General features: G+C 39.7%; 1 protein-coding gene across 1 annotated transcript in view; it reads left to right on the top strand.

Annotated features, from left to right (window-relative positions):
* LOC131772909 (CUB and sushi domain-containing protein 1) overlaps positions 1-18,777 on the top strand; it is a 61,188-nt gene that overhangs the window by 19,570 nt on the left and 22,841 nt on the right. The window contains 29 exon segments of the mRNA XM_066165317.1: positions 3,250-3,423; positions 3,969-4,142; positions 4,576-4,749; positions 5,307-5,480; positions 5,707-5,750; positions 5,752-5,881; positions 6,151-6,324; positions 7,157-7,330; positions 7,664-7,837; positions 8,135-8,329; positions 8,767-8,882; positions 9,040-9,115; positions 12,478-12,651; positions 12,939-13,107; positions 13,232-13,410; positions 13,894-13,989; positions 13,992-14,066; positions 14,945-15,118; positions 15,336-15,476; positions 15,479-15,508; positions 15,625-15,723; positions 15,726-15,797; positions 16,377-16,550; positions 16,924-17,097; positions 17,327-17,457; positions 17,459-17,491; positions 17,664-17,847; positions 18,181-18,222; positions 18,225-18,353. Of these exon segments, the coding sequence (XP_066021414.1) occupies positions 3,250-3,423; positions 3,969-4,142; positions 4,576-4,749; positions 5,307-5,480; positions 5,707-5,750; positions 5,752-5,881; positions 6,151-6,324; positions 7,157-7,330; positions 7,664-7,837; positions 8,135-8,329; positions 8,767-8,882; positions 9,040-9,115; positions 12,478-12,651; positions 12,939-13,107; positions 13,232-13,410; positions 13,894-13,989; positions 13,992-14,066; positions 14,945-15,118; positions 15,336-15,476; positions 15,479-15,508; positions 15,625-15,723; positions 15,726-15,797; positions 16,377-16,550; positions 16,924-17,097; positions 17,327-17,457; positions 17,459-17,491; positions 17,664-17,847; positions 18,181-18,222; positions 18,225-18,353 (3,855 nt within the window).

Raw genomic sequence — 18,777 nt, 5'->3', positions numbered from 1 at the left:
TCAACCAAGAAATCTCTTGCGATCAGTAGCTCTTATCAGAGCTCATTGACTCCCGATCGACCCACAAATGTCTTGCGATCGGTAGCTCTTATCGGCACTCATTGACTCCCAATGGACCAACAAATCTATCGCGATCGGTAGCTCTTATTAGAGCTCATTGACTCCCCGATCAACCAACAAATGTCTTGTGATCAGTAGGTCTTATCAGAGCTTATTGACTCCCCGATCGACCTGCAAATGTCTTGCGATCGGTAGCCCTTATCAGAGCGCATTGACTCCCTGATCTACCAACAAATGTCTTGTGGTCGGTAGGTCTTTTCAGAGCTCATTGACTCCCCGATCGATAACAAATGTCTTGCGATCGGTAGCTCATATCAGAGCGCATTGACTTCCCGATCGACCAACAAATCTCTTGCGTTCGGGAGCTCTTATCAAAGCTCATTGACTCCCCGATCGATAACAAATGTCTTTTGATCGGTAGCTCTTATCAGAGCCCATTGACTCCTCGATCGACCAACAAATATCTCACAATCGGGAGTTCTTATCAGAGCTCATTGACTCCCCGATCGATAACAATGTCTTTTGACCAGAAGCTCTTATTAGAGCTTCTTGACTCCCCGATCGACCAGCAATTGTCTTGCGATCGGTAGCCCTTATCAGAGCGCATTGATTCCCTGATCAACCAACTAATGTCTTGTGATCGGTAGGTCTTATCAGAGCTCATTGACTCCCCGATCGACCAACAAATGTCTTGCTATCGGGAGCTCTTATTAGAGCCCATTAACTCCTCGATCGACCAACAAATGTCTTACGATCGGTAGCCCTTATCAGAGCGCATTGATTCCCTGATAAACCAACAAATGTCTTGTGATCGGTAGGTCTTATCAGAGCTCATTGACTCCTCGATCGACCAGCAAATGTCTTGCGATCGGTAGCTCATATCAGAGCGCATTGACTCCCTGGTCGACCAACAAATGTCATGCGATCGTGAGCTCTTATTAGAGCTCACTGACTCCCCGATCGACCGACAAATGTCTAGTGATCAGTAGCTCTTATCAGAGCCCATTTACTCCCCGATCGACCCACAAATGTCTTGTGATCAGTAGCCCTTATCAGAACCCATTGACTTCCCGATCGACCAATAAATGCCTTGCGATCGGTAGCTCCTATCAGCGCCCATTGATTTTACAATGGACCAACAAATTTCATCTGTTTGGTAGCTCTTATCAGAGCTTATTGACTCCCGATCGATCAACAAATGTGCGATCGGGAGGTCTTATCAGAACTCAGTGACTCCCCGATGGAGCAAAAAATGTCGTGTGATCGGTAGCTCTTATTAGAACACATTGTCTCCCCGATCGATCACAAATATCTTGCAATCGGTAGCTCTTTTCAGAGCTCCTTGACTCCCCGATCGACCAACAAATCTCTTGCGATCGGGAGCTCTTATTAGAGCTCATTGACTTCACGATCGACCAACAAATGCTTGTGATCGGTAGCTCTTATCAGAGTTTATTGACTTCTTGATCAATAACAGATCTCATTGGCTTCCCGATCGGTAACGAATGTCTTGCGATCGGTAGCTCTTATCAGGGCTCCTTGACTCCCCGATCGATGAACAAATATCTTGCGATCGGTAGCTCTTATCAGAGCTCCTTGTGTCCCGATCGACCAAAAAATGTCATGCGATCGGGAGGTCTTATCAGAACTCAGTAACTCCCCGATCGATAATAAATATCTTGCGATCGGTAGCTCTTTTCAGAGCTTCTTGACTCCCCGATCGGTCTACAAATGTAATGCGATCGGGTGCTCTTATTAGAGCTTATTGACTTCCCGATCGACCAAAAAATTTCTTGTGATCGGGAGCTCTTATCAGAGCTCATTGACTACCCCGATCGACCGGCCAGTGTTTTGCGATCGTCAGCTCTTATCAGAGCTCCTTGACTCCCTTATCAACCTACAAATGTCATGTGATCGGGAGCTCTTATTAGAGCTCATTGACTTCCCGATCGATAACAAATCTCATTGACTCCCCGATCGGTAAGAAATGTCTTGCGATCGGTAGCTCTTATCAGAGCTCTTTGATTACCCGATCGACCCACAAATGTCTTGCGGTCGTAGCTCTTATCAGAGCTCGTTGACTCCCCGTTCGACCAACAAATGTCTTGCGACCAATAGCTCTTATTAGAGCTCTTAGACACCCCGATCGATTAACAAACGTCTTGCGATCGGTAGCTCTTATCAGAGCGCATTCACCCCTGATCGACCGACCTTTTTTTTCGATCTGAGGCTCTTATAAGAGCTCATGATTCCTCACTCTAATCATTGACTCCCCAATCAATCGAAGCTGTCGCCTTCGAGATGAATCTCCTGGAGCCTTGCACGCTCTGGTCTGAATAACTTTAGAAGAAGCAACACCGTGTTTATGTGGCTGCCCCCCAACAAACTTGAATTGATGTGATGACATTTGTTTCTTGTAAGTGCGGATGTTTTTTGTTGAATACATCAAAGCTTGTTTCTCCTTCATGAGGTCTGAGCACAGAATGCTTTCCGCTGCAACCTCAGCAAAACTCCATATTTGAACCTTCTTCTCTACCAATCTCTTGAAATTTCTTAGCTATTGCAGCTTGGAAGTTTAACGCACAAACAAATCATAACTGAATTTCTTTTGCCTTTGTATATAAGGCAAGGTCAGTGTTACTGTATTCTCCGAGTGAACAGCATCTGTCATTTATTTTTCCGGAATATTCTAATATATTTCTCAAACTCTCCTTTTTTTGGTTTCCTTAGCAACCATTGCCATGGTAAACAACCGAAATAATAATCCATGAAGTATTTTTGATCGCGCTTGATTTGGTCGAAATGCATTATGTGATCGTAATATTCCCGCGCGTTGTAAAATATTGGAAGGATAATAAACAGAATAGCCTCCATTTGGCGCGAAAACACACTCAAATATTGCCTTAGATATTTTCTGTTCCTCAAAGGTCACATAATTTATTGAGTAGTTCCGGATATATTGCTGAAAAGTTCCTGAACACACAAATTTTGGTACTTCCAAAAGCATTTCACCGTCCCTGATCGCAAGTCACAAACTAACCCCGCAACACTTGTGACTACGACTAACATGGCGATGATCTCTGGGTATCAGGCCATTATGATCTAATGTCATTATAATCTGAAGAGGGGGTGCTACGAGGTCGACTTTTTCTGGCGTCTTCCTCCACCATCAATTGCCTTACCTTTAAGCGCTGGACTGTGGTCACATCAAAACGCCACAGAATGGAAGTAAATTCGGAGAGGAAACAACGTATCCTCATTCCATAAGATTTTCTTGTGACGAAGGCTTCATACTTTTGGGATCTTCTGTAAGATACTGTCTTTCCACTGGAATATGGAGTGGTCAGCAGGCTTTGTGTCAAGGTAAAAATGGCTTGTCCTGATCGTGGAGATTGGGAGTTGATAAGAATTTAAACCTTGCATTGACTGTTATTGAACTTAAAAAAATTGCATGATATTGATGAAATCTGGAGAATTTTTTGCTTAGCAGGATGTCAGATTTACTTTGTTGAATCCGGCCAAAAACCTAAGGTATCCAAATTTGACCAAAAGAATGCAAACTGTTAAGATACCTCACAGGTCTATCTTCCAGATTAGCGGGACAAAATGTAACAGTTATCATTCTTGTCTTTTCGTTAGCAGATATCTTATTCAATAGTTTTGTCAAAGAGACTAAGAAGATATACCTCAAGCAAAAGCCATTTTGCTTAAAATGTTCGAGTTCGTGATTGGAACCAAGACAGTGACCCACGAAGCGATCAGGCACCCTCTTGTAAAATTAGCAGAACAGATGATGATTAAAATTCAAGTCCTTTTTCTCCAATATCAGTATGTTCTAAAAGTGTTACTGAATATTGGGCCCAAAGTTATGCCTATGTTTAAAATGGGTTATTACCGTCTAATTTTAGCCAAAGACTGCGGTCCACTTGCATTGCCGTTAAATGGATCTTCCTTTGGAAGCGACACTACCTTCCCAAATGTCATATCATTCTACTGCGATGTCGGCTTCATAATGATTGGGACACAAACAAGAAAATGTCAGGCAAACGGCAAATGGAGTGGTAACGAAACAACTTGTAGAGGTAAATAAATGAATAAAACGTGACTCGCAGAGTTTTCGGTAAGAACAGAAACCTTGTTAGTATCTGTAGAAAGGTAACTAAGGAATACGGGATTAAAAGTAAAACCGACTTTGCACTCACATAGGTTAGTTCGTTTTCAGCCTCCAATAGATTCACTTAACTTTGGACTTTTGACGCAGTGTCACGCTTTGTTCGCTCATTCAGTTGCTAATTTTGTATGAAAGATATTTCGAGACTTGTTCGAATTTCAAACAGCTTCTCGAGAGGGATTTCGTAAGAAAGGTATTGAAATGCAACTAAACCACAAACATGAGTTGTCCTTCTTTTTCAGAAATCTCTCTCTTAACTAGAAATCAATTTTTTGTTACCAAATGTTTTCTTCTTTTAAAGGTAACAGTACACAGTTCACAATTTTTCCTTTTAATTTTTCCAGCTGTTGAATGCGGTTCCCTAGCGATGCCAACGAATGGTTCTACGTATGGCGAACTTACTACTTATCCCAATAAGGTGTACTTCAATTGCGTTGAGGGATTTGTCCTCCAAGGATCTTCTATAAGAGTTTGCATGGCAAATGGATCTTGGAGTGGAACTGAGACTCTCTGTGAAGGTGAGTTGGATAGTTAAAGAACGTCTTCACCAATTCTTGTCAAGTCTGTCGTTCTAAGTTCGGATCAGTCGTCTCTAATAACAACCATTATTATATCGCTGGCAGTGCCCGTGGGCAATATGAAGCAAATCCTGTGTTCTGATCGAGATTGCCTACCCTGATCCCACGCAAGAAAAAGGAAATTAGTTGGAACGGACAAACAAAGTTCGTAATTTTTGGACAACTTCTGCCTTAGATTCACAAACGCGGCAACCGTGATTGTTCATTTCACTGTGGTACTTGTAGCGCAAAATTGTAAAACAATAGAGGTACTTTAAGTGTAATAAATTGTCAAATATTCTGCGGTAAAAATTGCTTTGATAGTGGTCAACGTTTATCTCAAAGATCTGCACCTTTTTTTAATCTTTTTTACTGGAATTGTCTTGTGGTAATGGCGACACTAAATACTCAGGGATGCGTTTTATGGAAGTGAAAAATACTAGAGGAAAATCTTGCTAATGAAACATGTGGAGCTAGTTGGTAAGGTGTAGGATAACTGTTAACTTTCTTGTCCTTAGCTATTAACTGCGGTGAATTAGCTGTTCCGCAAAATGGAACGTTGCAGGGATCTGCCACTACCTTCCCGAATGGAGTTGATTTTTCTTGCGACGAGGGCTTTGTGCTCGAAGGATCTGATTTCAGAAGGTGCCAAGCCAATGGAACATGGAGTGGAGGGATCACGTATTGCAGAGGTAATGAAAACACACACAAGGGCACTGAGCTGTAAGAAAACATTCCGCGAAATTCATATAAGTTATCCTTACTCGCCTCGCCTTACCTCCCCTCCCCTCCCTTCCGTTGTAGGCTTCGGCATCATTTCTCCGACCTTAATTCGTTTACATATTTCTCGCGTACATAAGTATTATTTCATTTTGTCAAAAGATGAAGATCCATCACTGATTAATTTCCCACTTGTAGCTAAAGATTGTGGAAAATTACCTTTTCCAATGAATGGTTCAGTTTTTTGGAAGTCAAACTACTTTTCCAAACAAGCTACAATTCTCATGTGACAACGGCTTTGACCTGATTGGGTCCACTGTCAGGAGGTGTGAGGCAGACGGGATGTGGAGTGGACAACAAACAGCTTGTCAAGGTAAAAGAAACGATAATATTTTATCATCATTTGGCTGAAATGAGTGCTTTAAAGGACTACATTTCTTAATGCAGGTATTCATTAATTAACTGATATTAGTTTAATTTTACCCATCGTATCAACACAAATATTGTCGGGGAGACCAACAGTGTTGAAGGCAAACAGTGAATGACACAATAACACCACTCCGTTTGCGCACGGCAATTGTATTTTGTTATTATCATTATTTTTTAAAATTTGCTACTGTTTTCTTTTCTTATATCTCACAGCTGTTGATTGTGGACCATTGCCTTTACTTCTAAATGGCACCTATCTAGGAAATTTGACCACGTATCCAAATGAGGTGTTATCATTCTGCGATGAGGGGTTTTTGTTAAGAGGTTCAGCACGAAGATTCTGCCAGGCGAACAGAACTTGGAGCGGCATCCAAACAACATGTGCAGGTAAAGAGATCTGAGGCGTGTTCGACTAAGAAGCAGAAGGCAAAAAAAAATTCTGTGAGGATTTGGACAACAGACCCTCTGATTTCGCGATCTTACGATCTGCTCATTGAGCTTCAGGGAACTCGTTGATGAGGCCACATCTAGGTCCATGACGTTCGTGACAATTTCTTAGGGACTTTTGAAATAATTTTTTGTTTTACATTCAGCGACCATCTTTTATACTACACGGGACCTTCTTAGATGCTATCAGTATGCAAGGGGCTTGTTCTTAATATGACTGGTTCACCACAGAGTTTTCACAAATCCTCTGCAGAAATGGTTTTCTTTTTTCTCTCATTAGCGACAAATGCCTTACGTATTTCGTTATTCGACAACTGAGCTGAAGAATTAATTTTGTACGAATTGTGTTCTCTTTTTTAGCCCATTACGGAATTTATTTTAAAACCAAACAGCTTTCAAGACTGTTCATTATCGTACCAATTGCATTGAAAGAGTAAAGGTAGTGCATATGTAGATTCCATTGGCCGTGAGTCTTAGTTATGCTTGTTTTTATTCCTTCTCTGTGGGATTATCTGTGGGTCCTCCAGTTTTATTTTCCTTACAAAATCTTGCGCTCTAAACTCCCAGTTGATGATTTGAATGACTGTAAACTTACAGCTTATTGAAATAGGAGCACTTTTAACGAAAGGGCTGTAATATATTTATTGGTTGGTGGAATTGCTCATTTGGCCTGACTGTTTAAATGCAAATCTTGACATATCATATTTTTGCCTTCAATCAAATTTCCGTATTTATGCATATTCACTATATACACATGTTTTTAATCTATCAGCGGTTGATTGTGGACCTCTACCTGTTCTTATCAATGGTTCTTCTTACGGATCGCTGACCTATTTTCCGAATTCGATACAATTTTCTTGTGATTCTGGATTTCTTTTGAGAGGCTCATCAGGGAGAAGTTGTTTACCTACTGGTTTGTGGAGCGGAAGCAATACCACCTGTGAAGGTCAGCTATTAGTAAAGTAGAGTTTGTTTTTACATTTTCTACAATTCCTTTCCAGTTGATCGAACCATTGAATAGCATTGAGTACTCTGCAAGACGCAGACGTACAAGATGTATCAAGAACGTACTACCAGAAGATGGAACTTATGAAAAAGTGACAGCAATCTCGCCTAAAACGCACCAAGCGAACTCAGCGGAACTCCCGCTGGAGCTGCTGCATTTGTTGGCTATTGCTAAGAAAATGGCGTTCTGTCATGACATAACTGCTTACGCGTAGTTTCCCAGTTTTGTACTCAAGTGTTGATTATATTTTATCTCGACTTATCTGTTTTCTAGCAATTGATTGCGGAACACTTGCTGTGCCTATGAATGGGAGTTTTAAGGGAACCAGGACTTATTTTCCGAACGTATTACAGTTTTCTTGCGATGAAGGCTTTATCCTGGGCGTGGCTACAGAAAGGCAATGTTTAGCCGACGGTTCATGGAGCGGAAATGACACATCATGCAAAGGTTTGATTTACCAAAAAAAGAAAAAAAGAATTAACGAACTAAATACTCATAGTTGTTGGTCGTAGCTGGGAGAACACCTTTTTCGCGTCAATTTTTGCCACATTTGCGTAGTGATTATTTTTTTTCAATCGTTATGCTATGGATTTCCTATCTAGGAAAGTTATCAGAAAATATGTAGAATTACAAAACTAATACCACATCCGTAAAGGTTAATACTCAGGCTGTTCCATTTGCTCTGAAACAAACAAACAAGGATAACAACAACAGTTTTTAATTTAGGTATGTGGTATTCATTAGAGTCATTGTGCTCCTTTCAGCGGTTTGACTGTGGCCCTTTGCCTGTTCCAAGAAATGGATCCTCTCATGGCGACATGACTGTTTACCCCAATAGTGTCTGGTTTTCCTGTGACGCTGGATTCTTTCTGAAGGGATCGTCGAGAAGAATGTGCCAGGCAAATGGAACTTGGAGTGGCTCTTTGGCAAACTGCAATCGTTAGTTAGAGACCAAAGAAAGAAAAAAAAACCTTGAGGTTTCATTTCCAAAAAAAAGTTATAACTTACACTTAGAATTTCAATCTGCGCCTCTATACAAGCATGTTGTAATCTATTACTAAATATAGACTTAGGTAATAGTGTAGGTATTCTTGTAATGTTGACTCTTATGGGAGAGGCCAGTCTTCCCACTGCACGGTCGGACGGACGGATGGATACAGACCCTTACATTTTAAATGAAAGATTCAGTAGAAAGATACCATAAACTAAGGTATGTTCGTGTCTTTGGGTGAAAATACTTAATTGTGAAAACGTCAATTTATAAAAAAATTCTCCCATAGAGAACGACTGCTTACATCCTGTACCTTTACTTGTCTTGAAGCTTTGTGCGACTAATGTAAATGTTTGTTGAAAATAACATGTCTTTCTATTTTAAGCTGTTGAATGCGGACAAGTCACAGCCCCTGCAAATGGCTCTGTACGTGGAAATTACACAACATTCCCAAACAAACTGCATTTTTACTGCGACGATGGATTTATACTGAGCGGCCTCGTTTTATAATACGTTGTACTGAAACTGGGACCTGGAGTGGTGAACAAACAGTGTGCATTGGTAAGAAGCAATAGCCAGAACGTTATTACGAGTTGGTAGGTTTTTGCCGGGGGATGTCTTCGTGATGCTAAACAATGTTGTCTTTCATCTATTACAGCGAAGGACTGTGGCCTCCTTAGGGACTCCTCAGAATGGGTTTCCATGTTGGGAACTGAGACCCCTTTCCCAATGTGGTAAACATTTACTTGCGGATGAAGGGTTTTTTTGATGGATGCGTCCGGAACAGAAGGAGATGCCAAAACGAGGGAACTTGGAGTGGAAAACACACGAAACAATATGCGCAGGTTTGAGATTAAAGACTTGGATTGGAGGTTCTTAATTGTCACATGTATTAGTTGAATTTTTAGGGATGTACAATGTCCTTTTTGCAGCCATTGATTGTGGGAAGTAAAGAGGCCTAAAAATGGGATCATTGCATGGTGAACGTACAGTGTTTCCTGAAAGCTTACGATTTAGTTGTGATTATTGGTTTTCGTAATGGGCGGATCACCTGTTCGACAATGCCAACCAAACGGAACATGGAAGTGGGAACTGAAACCACTTGCAGTGTTAAGAATTTACTTTTCAACAAGTTTGAAACGACATTTATAGATATACAAGTCATTTAACAACTCTCCAAGCTCAATCTCTTCAAAAAAAGCCTTTATGGCGACCTTCAATTGTAAAATGGCAACCAGCCATTAAAAATATGTTTGGGAGTCCTTCCCTCAATACCACTTCAAGGAAAAAGAAAACCCCCTCATAAATGAGAGGCCATCTCATGGTGTACTACATGATGTAATCTAGGAGCCGAACGAATGGCGTGTTGCAAACCCCTTTCATCTGCCAAATTGATGTCGTTCACAAGCGCTTTTCTGGTTTAAGGAATTGTGTCAACGGTCACGAGAAAAAGGGTAAAGTGGGTTTTTTAAAAGTCTGGTATCAGAAATGATATTGCAACAAAGTGATTGGCGAAATGGATTCCATGCTAATTTTGGTCGATTTACCAGCAGAGAAACATCTCATTTTACCATGAGTTAAACGAGTGGTATTAAAACCTCCCTAGCTGTCAACAACATGTTAATCAAGGTCAGTTGATGGTTAACACACCATGCTTCGTAATGCAAAGTTACCAGTTAGGAGCTAAATGCTGAATAATACCTCGACAAATCAGTTGACTTGGGTCCACCTCGCTCAACTTTTAGGTTAATGCGCATGTGAGAATTAAGGAACGGCGCGAGAGAGAAAAGGAGATTTGTAGACAAGAGATTATTGCGTTTATGTTTGCTTCGTATCAGTCGACCTCCCTCTCTTTGTTTCAAATCTTTTAGGCACAAAATTTAGGCCGCAAAAGTTATTTTTCACTCGCCATGGTGACAAAATTATTCGCAGCTCAGAGTGGTTGTAATTTAGATGGATTAATTTATCTTTGTGTTTCTTTATTCGTTTTCCATCCTGGATTTATCGTTCATGCGATTGATTGCGGTAGACCTCCAACGCACTAATGGTTTCAGTGTATGGAGATAAAACCACGTATCCTAACATTTGGCACTTTTTCATGTTACGAGGGTTCACTCAGCATGGTTCTACAGAATCATGTCATCCAAATGAGACTTGGAGTGGGAAGAAGTACTTTTTTGTGCCAAGGTAGCTTGCAATTTTTGTGTTAATCTGCTTTAATGCTTTTTTTCTTTCACTTCTGATCGATGATAGGACGGCGCATAAACGACATCACCGTTAACAACATTTGCTTTCTTATCAGTACACACAAAGGTTACCGGTCGTTTCGTTTTAATGTAAGTTCGGTTTCTTATTACGAATAGCATAAAAAAAAAAAAAAAAAAAAAAAAAAAAAAAAAAAGTCCCACCATCATTAAATAATTTTGTTGACGCGGGTGTACATTATTTAAGAACGATCCCCTAGTGCAAGGCCTGGGACCGAGAATGCGGGAGTCCTCGACAGACGCAAACAACATTTCGTCCGGAAACCATTTTAACACTTTGTTTGCATTCCATCCCAATTAACCGACCCAGCAAACCGAAAGTAAAAGTCTTAAAATTATAGAGCTGACTTGACTTACTATTTTTTCTTTCTAATGTACTATACTTAATGACAACATGCCGTAATAGCGTTCAGGTCCATTCGATTACGCGCATTTGATCTTGGCGCATTCTTTCAGTAATTGTTTTAGCGAATAGCAGGTATTTAGGTTTAACAACCTGAGTTGAAGAACGTAAATTGGCCACCGTAAAGGGTAAAAAGGACAGACTAGCTGTTTTTACCCCTTTACCCTTTTTGGGATTTTTCCATTATCCGACTCAGGAACCCCATTTTTTTTTTATAAACAGAGGAGTATTTTCATTTCTTTCTTTTCTTTCTCTCGTTTTTATCAAATTACTGGTGGGAAACCTATCAGTTCCGCAAAAACGGATCCCTGTTTGGAGTGAGACAACTTTTCCAAACGTCATTACCTTTCGCTGTGACGAGGTTTTCATATGGAAAGGATCGAAAGTCCCGAAAGTGTCCAAGCCAATAAGACATGGACTGGAAACACTACTTATTGCGATGGTAATAGAAGCAGGCAAGCAACGTGTTTCTCCTCCCAGGACTAGACCAATATATTGTGTCTCTAATCACATTTTCTGCAAGGATCTAGTGGGCTCTTTTTCCTTTTTTTTTTTTTTTTTTTTTCTGTCTCTTACGTTGCACGCCATTGGAGTTAATTCGACTATAAAGTATGTAACACTAAGACAGATGTACAAGTGAAAATGAAACGTTCATGCAGATTTCATGGCACTGTAGTAAAAACTTTGGAAAGTATTGGGGCTCTCACTCTGTACCTTATTTTTTTGCATTGTTTTGTTCAACCGTAATAGCACGGACAGGGAATGACGATGAGGTTTGGGGTACACAATAAACCAATGAACCAATGGCAACTAATGACCCAATACTAAGCCTTAGCAAACAAGCATTTTTTTTATGAGTTGGTTCGCTTGGTTTTTGTTTGTTTTGCTTGGCTTTTTCCCCATTTTTGTACTAGTCCAACCACTTATGGCTTCTACTTTTTGTTTTTTTTCCAGCTGTGTCGATATTGTGGCTCACTTGAACTCCTCCAATGAATTGGCTCTTTTTTCGTAACCTCACTGTTTTTCCAAACAGCGTTCGGTTTGATTGTGATGCGGGGTTTATTCTTAGTGTTCCCTCTGTGAGAAACGTGTCAGCCGAATGGTATCGGGAGCGGATATTAAACAAAGTTGTAGTGGTGAATTTACCATTCTAAAAGGGCCTTATAAAAGTTAACTGCTCCGGCTAGCGATCGTTAACACAATCCCCACATCTAACACGTTTTTTTTCACGAAATGCTGTTCAATTCGACGAAGAAAAATTAAAAAGAATTTTTAAAAAACAGACGGGATGGACCAATAACTATATGGACAGAATCGAAATTTCTATACTTTGACTCAATAGCGTAAGTACAAACTGCTCAGTTGTGTTGAGGTCAATAATGCTGTTTCATGTTTTCCCTAATTATTATTTTTTTTGTTATTGCTCTAGCTATTGATTGTGGGCCATTACCTGTGCCACAAAATGGAAGTTTATTGGGCAAAATGACCGTATACCCCAGCATTCTGCAATTTTCCTGTGACGAAGGATTTACGCTGCACGGATCTAGTTACAGAAAGTGTCAAACAAATGGAGCATGGAGTGGAAACAGCTCTTTTTGCAAAGGTGCAAACGGAATTTTGTTATTCTGTAATCGCTTATTATACATAGAAAATAATTTATCTTAAAGCAAGGTCAGAGAAAGGTTTGGCGGAAACTAAGATTTATGCTTGTGCCCCAAAATGGCCGTGCAGTAACTCAATTTAGGTAACAATCTTCCAATGTTTTTGCAATTAACTGAGCATCAAAAACACATTGTATGTGGGGATTTTTTTATTTGTTAGTTGGTTTCTTTGGCTTATCTCCAACAAAATCCGATTCCTAGTTCATTTCCGTTTCCTTCTAACGTTTAGAGAACGATTGTGGTCCATTGTCAGTACCTATGAACGGCACCTCATTCGGAAATCTAACAACGTTTCCAAACGAGATCAGCTTTACATGTGATGAAGGTTTCATTTTACATGGATCTGTTTTGAGACAATGCCAAGCTAACAAGTTGTGGAGTGGAAATGACACATTTTGGTGAAGGTAATAAGCCCTAATTCTCTACCTATTGCTATAATTTGAAACGGAGATGAAATTAAACAAATGTAGATGAAAAGCTATTGCAAGTATTGTAACTACTGCCTCATGAATGCAATTTTTTTACAGCTGTTGATTGCGGTCACTTAGACAGTCCAAAAAATGGCTCGTTGTCCGGCGACTCGACAGTGTTCCCAAGTAGTCTACAATTTCAGTGTGACTTGGGCTTCATTCTTAAAGGATCCAGAATTAGAAAGTGCCAAGCGAATGGCACATGGCATGGATTTAAGACCTCTTGCCATGGTAAGTTATTACACTTCTGATATATACATATTCTTATTTCTTTCCTATCAAGTTGAGGCTTAACGAATAGTCTAGTTTAAGTATTTGATCCGGAAAGGACCAATGTCAGTATCTGAGCAACTGGGCACCCACCTCTCCCCTAACCCAACAGCCGCCGACTGATATCAAGCGAGAGTTACTGTTGGGTTAGGAGAGGGGTAGGTATGTAGTTGCTCGGCTCGATCTGGAAACTTACTATCTAACAAGATCTGAATAATGATAAAAACTAACCAAGAAAAGACGGTCAACCCAAGGTACCCGTGCGAAACAGAACGAAAATAATTTTTAAACGTCACCGCTACACGTAAATGAATATGGAGAGGAGTTGGCGCACGAGAAGCTGTTCATCTACTTCCTTGGAGAGTTATCTTCTATCATGTTACAATGGAGGATAGAATGAGCATCTATCTAAGCTTCCTCACTAACAGTTTCCTTCACCTGCAGCTATTGATTGCGGACAGCTACAAGCACCTCACAATGGAAGCATGATCGGTAAAAATACGACCTATCCCAACATGCTGCTGTTTACTTGTGATGTTGGGTTACACTAGTCGGAGCCGTTGTTAGGAAGTGTCAAGCAAATGGAACATGGAGTGGAACCGACGCACTATGCCAAGGTGAAAAGAAACTTTCTTTTATGAGCAAACTGAACCATCATGATTCCCCTCTTAAACATGAGTACATGAACCTTCCCTATATTTACTATTTTTGTTTTAAATTACTTTGTTAGAATTATTTGGTTTTTTATTTTAGTTTCTTTGTTTCTTCGTCTGCTTTTCTATTTTTGTTGTAACTTTAGATGCAGTGATGGAACTATCTTAATAAATGTATCAATAGTTGTATTGTGTTTATGTTGTTGTACGTGCCACTATTGTGACATGTTGAGGAAGTGCCGTAGTAGAGATTTTCCGTTTATCAGAGAGAGATGCGGTAAGAACGCGCTTGAAACAAAGAATTCTCTTTTTTGAGATATATTTTATTTGCCCTTGTAAACCTCAGGGGTTTCGATTAACATTTTAAAAATTGAGAGTGACCAGTATCTAATTTCTCCTTACGGTGATATGGCTGAATCATTCATGAGATCATGAGAATAAAGGAGATAATCAAAGAAACTTTGATTGTTAAACAAATTCTCCTTCAGTACTTAAGAAAAAAACGTATAGAAAAGAGTATGGAGAACATGGATGCTGATGTTAGAGTGTAAAGGGTTAAAAACCGGCAACCGGTGGTCTACCTCCGCTTATAGGACCCCTTACCGCCGTCTGTAACCCTGCAAGCGGGCTCTCGTTCTTCGTTTCGCCTTACTGACCCTCCCGAGGTGCCGTGGCTTCCCTTTTCCCTGGGGCTATGGCTTATAACACGAACGGCAGCCGCTAATAGAAGAGTTATCGAAATCCTATAAACCTGTGAGGCAGAAATGTGTGAGGTGTTTTCTATTCATTTTGTGCTTTTTCGATACAAACCTGTTCTTAATCTTATTATCTGTTCAACTCAGCAAATGACTGCGGACCTTTGTCCGTTCCCTTGAATGGCAGCCTTACTGGTAAACTGACTACTTATCCCAACAAGGTCAGCTTTGGTTGCGATAAAGGTTTTGTTCTGAGAGGGTCTGCAGTGCGACAGTGTCAACCTAGTAAACAGTGGAGTGGAAATGACACATTTTGTGAAGGTATGTTTGGAATAATTTTGTTGCTTTTAATAGAAAACGAACTGAAACTCACAGAAGAATTGCAACGGAAGAAATTTCAGAAAAATGAAGCCCGTATCATAAAGGTCTCGGCAGGGCTCGAACCCATGCCACTGAGATATTCGTTGGCTTTTTTTTGGATTTAACTACCATTTTAGCTCCGAACCCGCATGTCAAATATTATTTATTAATTTATTAGCAAAAGATTGTGGAGTGCTTGCTATACCCATGAATGGATCGCTGGAAGGATCACTCACAACCTTTCCGAACAAAATTAGTTTCGGCTGTGACGAGGGCTTCATCCTGAGAGGCTCAAAAGTTCGGAGGTGTCTATCAAACGGGAATGGAGTGGAAGCAAAACATATTGCGAAGGTAAACTTTCAATTTGCTGGTGTGTGTTAATTAACGTTGGATATAGAGTGTTGTAAGTGCTATGCATCGATATAACATATAGGAGCTTTAACTGTATCATTACTTTCCTCCATTAGCTAAAGATTGTGGTGAGCTAGTGACTCCAACCAACGGGTCTTCATTTGGTAACCTAACAACATATCCGCACGAAAAGATATTCAGTTGCGACGAAGGTTTATTCTGCGAGGGTCGAGGACAAGGCAATGCTTGCCAAGTGGAAACTGGAGTGGGAACACTACTATCTGTGTCGGTACGTATATTAACAAATGTTCCATGAGCGTGCGTTGGATATGAGAGTTGGATATAACCAATCACGTATCTAACAAGCACGAATGGAATAGATGTATTTTCAGTTCTGCAACAGTTGGCGCAATGCATTTCCATATAAGGTGAATATGGAAATAATATATAATAATATGAGCCGATAACCGGAGTTTAATGAACCTATCAGAACCCTAGAAATTCTATATTCGGCGTTAAAAATTTAATAAATTGTAATATTATTTATGTAACAAGATGACTGTGTTTTGGACAGTATACCTTAAGTAGCTGAAAGAAAATAAATGAGATCGTAAAGATTTCAAAATGATGTCCGTTGGTATAACAAAAAAATGTTCATTGCGTTAGATCTAAGTTCAGTTCTTTTTTGTTATGGAGAAGTTATGTTTACTACCATCTGTCGTCCGTTGTTTATGTTGAATTCTTGTAGCACCACGTTTTGATCATTTTACAATTGTGTTCTCGAGATTTAATAATCTAATAGTCAGTAATCTCTTATTAACCTTAGACAATTAATAGTCAATAAACTAAAGACTTCTGAATGTTATAGCCAAAGATTGCGGTCCTTTACCTGTTCCATTAAATGGCTCCCTATTGGAGAAAAGACAACAACACCCAAACCAAATAACTTTCAGTTGTGACGACGGCTTTGTTCAGAGAGGTTCAGTTGTTAGAAGGTGTCGGTCAAATGGAACATGGAGCGGTGATACCACGTTTTGCAAAGGTAAAGTATTAATCCCCACGGTATCAACGAACGCTTTTCATTCAACTGATTATTCTTGTTTTCCTCGTTCCCTTATCCCCACTATTACTATAGCTCCATTTTCTGCATAAAAAACACGCACAAGCCACAATTCCTCTGTGTGCTCTGACGAAGGGCAAACGCTTTACACGTCAGCTAACTAACTCTTTACGTTGGCTAATTCACATCATCAATTAGTCGATAAAAACAAATAAAAGAAATAACAAGCCTTGAAATTAGTTTTTTTTTTTATGACAGCCGTTATGACCATTAGACGAATAGCTTGAATTGTATCTCTCCTCTGGAGAAGTACTACCTGTGAATTGATTTTTTTTTCCGTTTCATTTTATTCCAGCCAAGGATTGTGGTCCTCTTCTGGCTCCAGTAAATGGCTCCTCTAGCGGAAAACTTTTTACGTTTCCCAACATAGTATCATTTCGTTGCGATGAAGGATTCATTTTAAAAGGATCTGAAGTAAGGAAATGTCAGGCCAACGGTGTGTGGACTGGAAACGACACCATTTGTGAGGGTGAGAACAAAAGAAAGGACGAGGCCAACTATTGCCGCTAAGGCACCTACGTCAGTGATATTTACCTGAATGAAAAAACGTGTAATATGTACCTTCTACTATATTAAGCCAGAGGCAATATTGATTTAAAGTCCACCCATTTTTCAGTACTTTCTTTAAGTTTTTTGCTGTCACCTTTGTTTTTTTTGGATTCGTTTTATTTTGCATTTATTCGTTTCTACCATTTTAGCTGTAGACTGTGGTATTCTTTCATCTCCTTTAAATGGATCCTCTTCTGGAAATCGGACGGTGTACCCTAATAGTGTGCGATTGTGGTGTGATTCTGGATTCGTTTTTGCATGGTCCTGGCTAAGAACTTGCCAAATCTAATGGAAAATGGGATGGAAACGAAAACCATTTGTGAAGGTAAAAAGCCCGGTAGTGAAATTGCGGCCCCATTACGCTTTCTTAAGGTTACTTTTTTCTTACTAAAATAGCGATCTCTAAAACAGTTTGAATTACATTAATTAATTATTTTTCGGCAGTTACTGCGTTCTTTTGATTTGTTATTTCATTTGTTTTCGTTATTTTCGAAGGCTATCGATTGTGGAGAGCTTATGACCCCACAGAATGGCACTATGTTTGGGAAAGTGACAACGTACCCAAATATCTTAAAGTTTAATTGTGACGAAGGCTTTATTTTGACCGGATCGTCTGTGAGGAAATGGGGATCTAATGGTACTTGGAGTGGCAATGAAACTAAGTGTCAAGGTTCGACAATCTTTTCTTTTTCTACATTTAGATAAAACTAAGTAACTTACCTTGAAAATTTTGAGCCATTGAGACTCATATTAACCAAAATTCAAGCGTCCCTTTTCTGTCTCCTTCTTCTGCACATTTTAATATTGTCATCCTATCTGGTTGCATACCTGTGCTGTCGAAATATTTTCGCAACCTGACCCTGAGCTGGGTTCAGCGGCTAACTTAAGTTGTAGAAAACTCAAGAGGAAATCATGCTGCTTTCTAGTGTAGTTAAACAAGCAGTTTATTGCGACGTTGGTGATGATTCATGATAATGATGACGATGATTATTATTTTATTTAGCGAAAGATTGTGGTCCCCTAGCCGTTCCAGTGAACGGCTCGTCTATGGCGATCGGACAGTATTTCCACACAAAGTCGTCTTCAATTGCGATGAAGGATTTCTCCTCAGCGGCTCTCATATCAGGGTTTGTCAAGCTAACGGAACTTGGAGTGGGAATCAGACATTCTGTCAAGGTCTTTCTTTGCTCTTTATTCAGTGAGATTAGATTTTGAGAAGATGCTAGTTGTACTGTATCTCAAAATAACTCGGTCGTATTTAGCGAAACAAACTTTTGATCTTCTAAATTTTTAATGGGACAATGGATATTATCCGTCGCTTGCAAGGAAAAACAAAAAAGGGAGAAAAGAGACAAACGTTTGCGTTAAATGAGATAAGATGGATCATAACTTTAGCCTTGTCTTCCTGAAATTATTTCGTTGGGTCTTTCAGATTAGAACATTCACTTTGGTAATCTAGAGGACTCTAGGTACCTAAATAAAGAGTCTTCTAAGGGCTATAATCGTTTTTCTTTCGTAGGTCCTGATGAAACTTTTTATTATTTCTTATCTCCCTCTTATTTATTTTTTTTTTTTCCTTTTTTTCCTCTTATTTCTTTTT

Source organism: Pocillopora verrucosa, chromosome 4, assembly GCF_036669915.1.
Source record: "Pocillopora verrucosa isolate sample1 chromosome 4, ASM3666991v2, whole genome shotgun sequence".
In the NCBI taxonomy this organism is placed as follows: Eukaryota; Metazoa; Cnidaria; class Anthozoa; order Scleractinia; family Pocilloporidae; genus Pocillopora; species Pocillopora verrucosa.
This window is presented reverse-complemented; position numbering and strand designations above follow the sequence as displayed.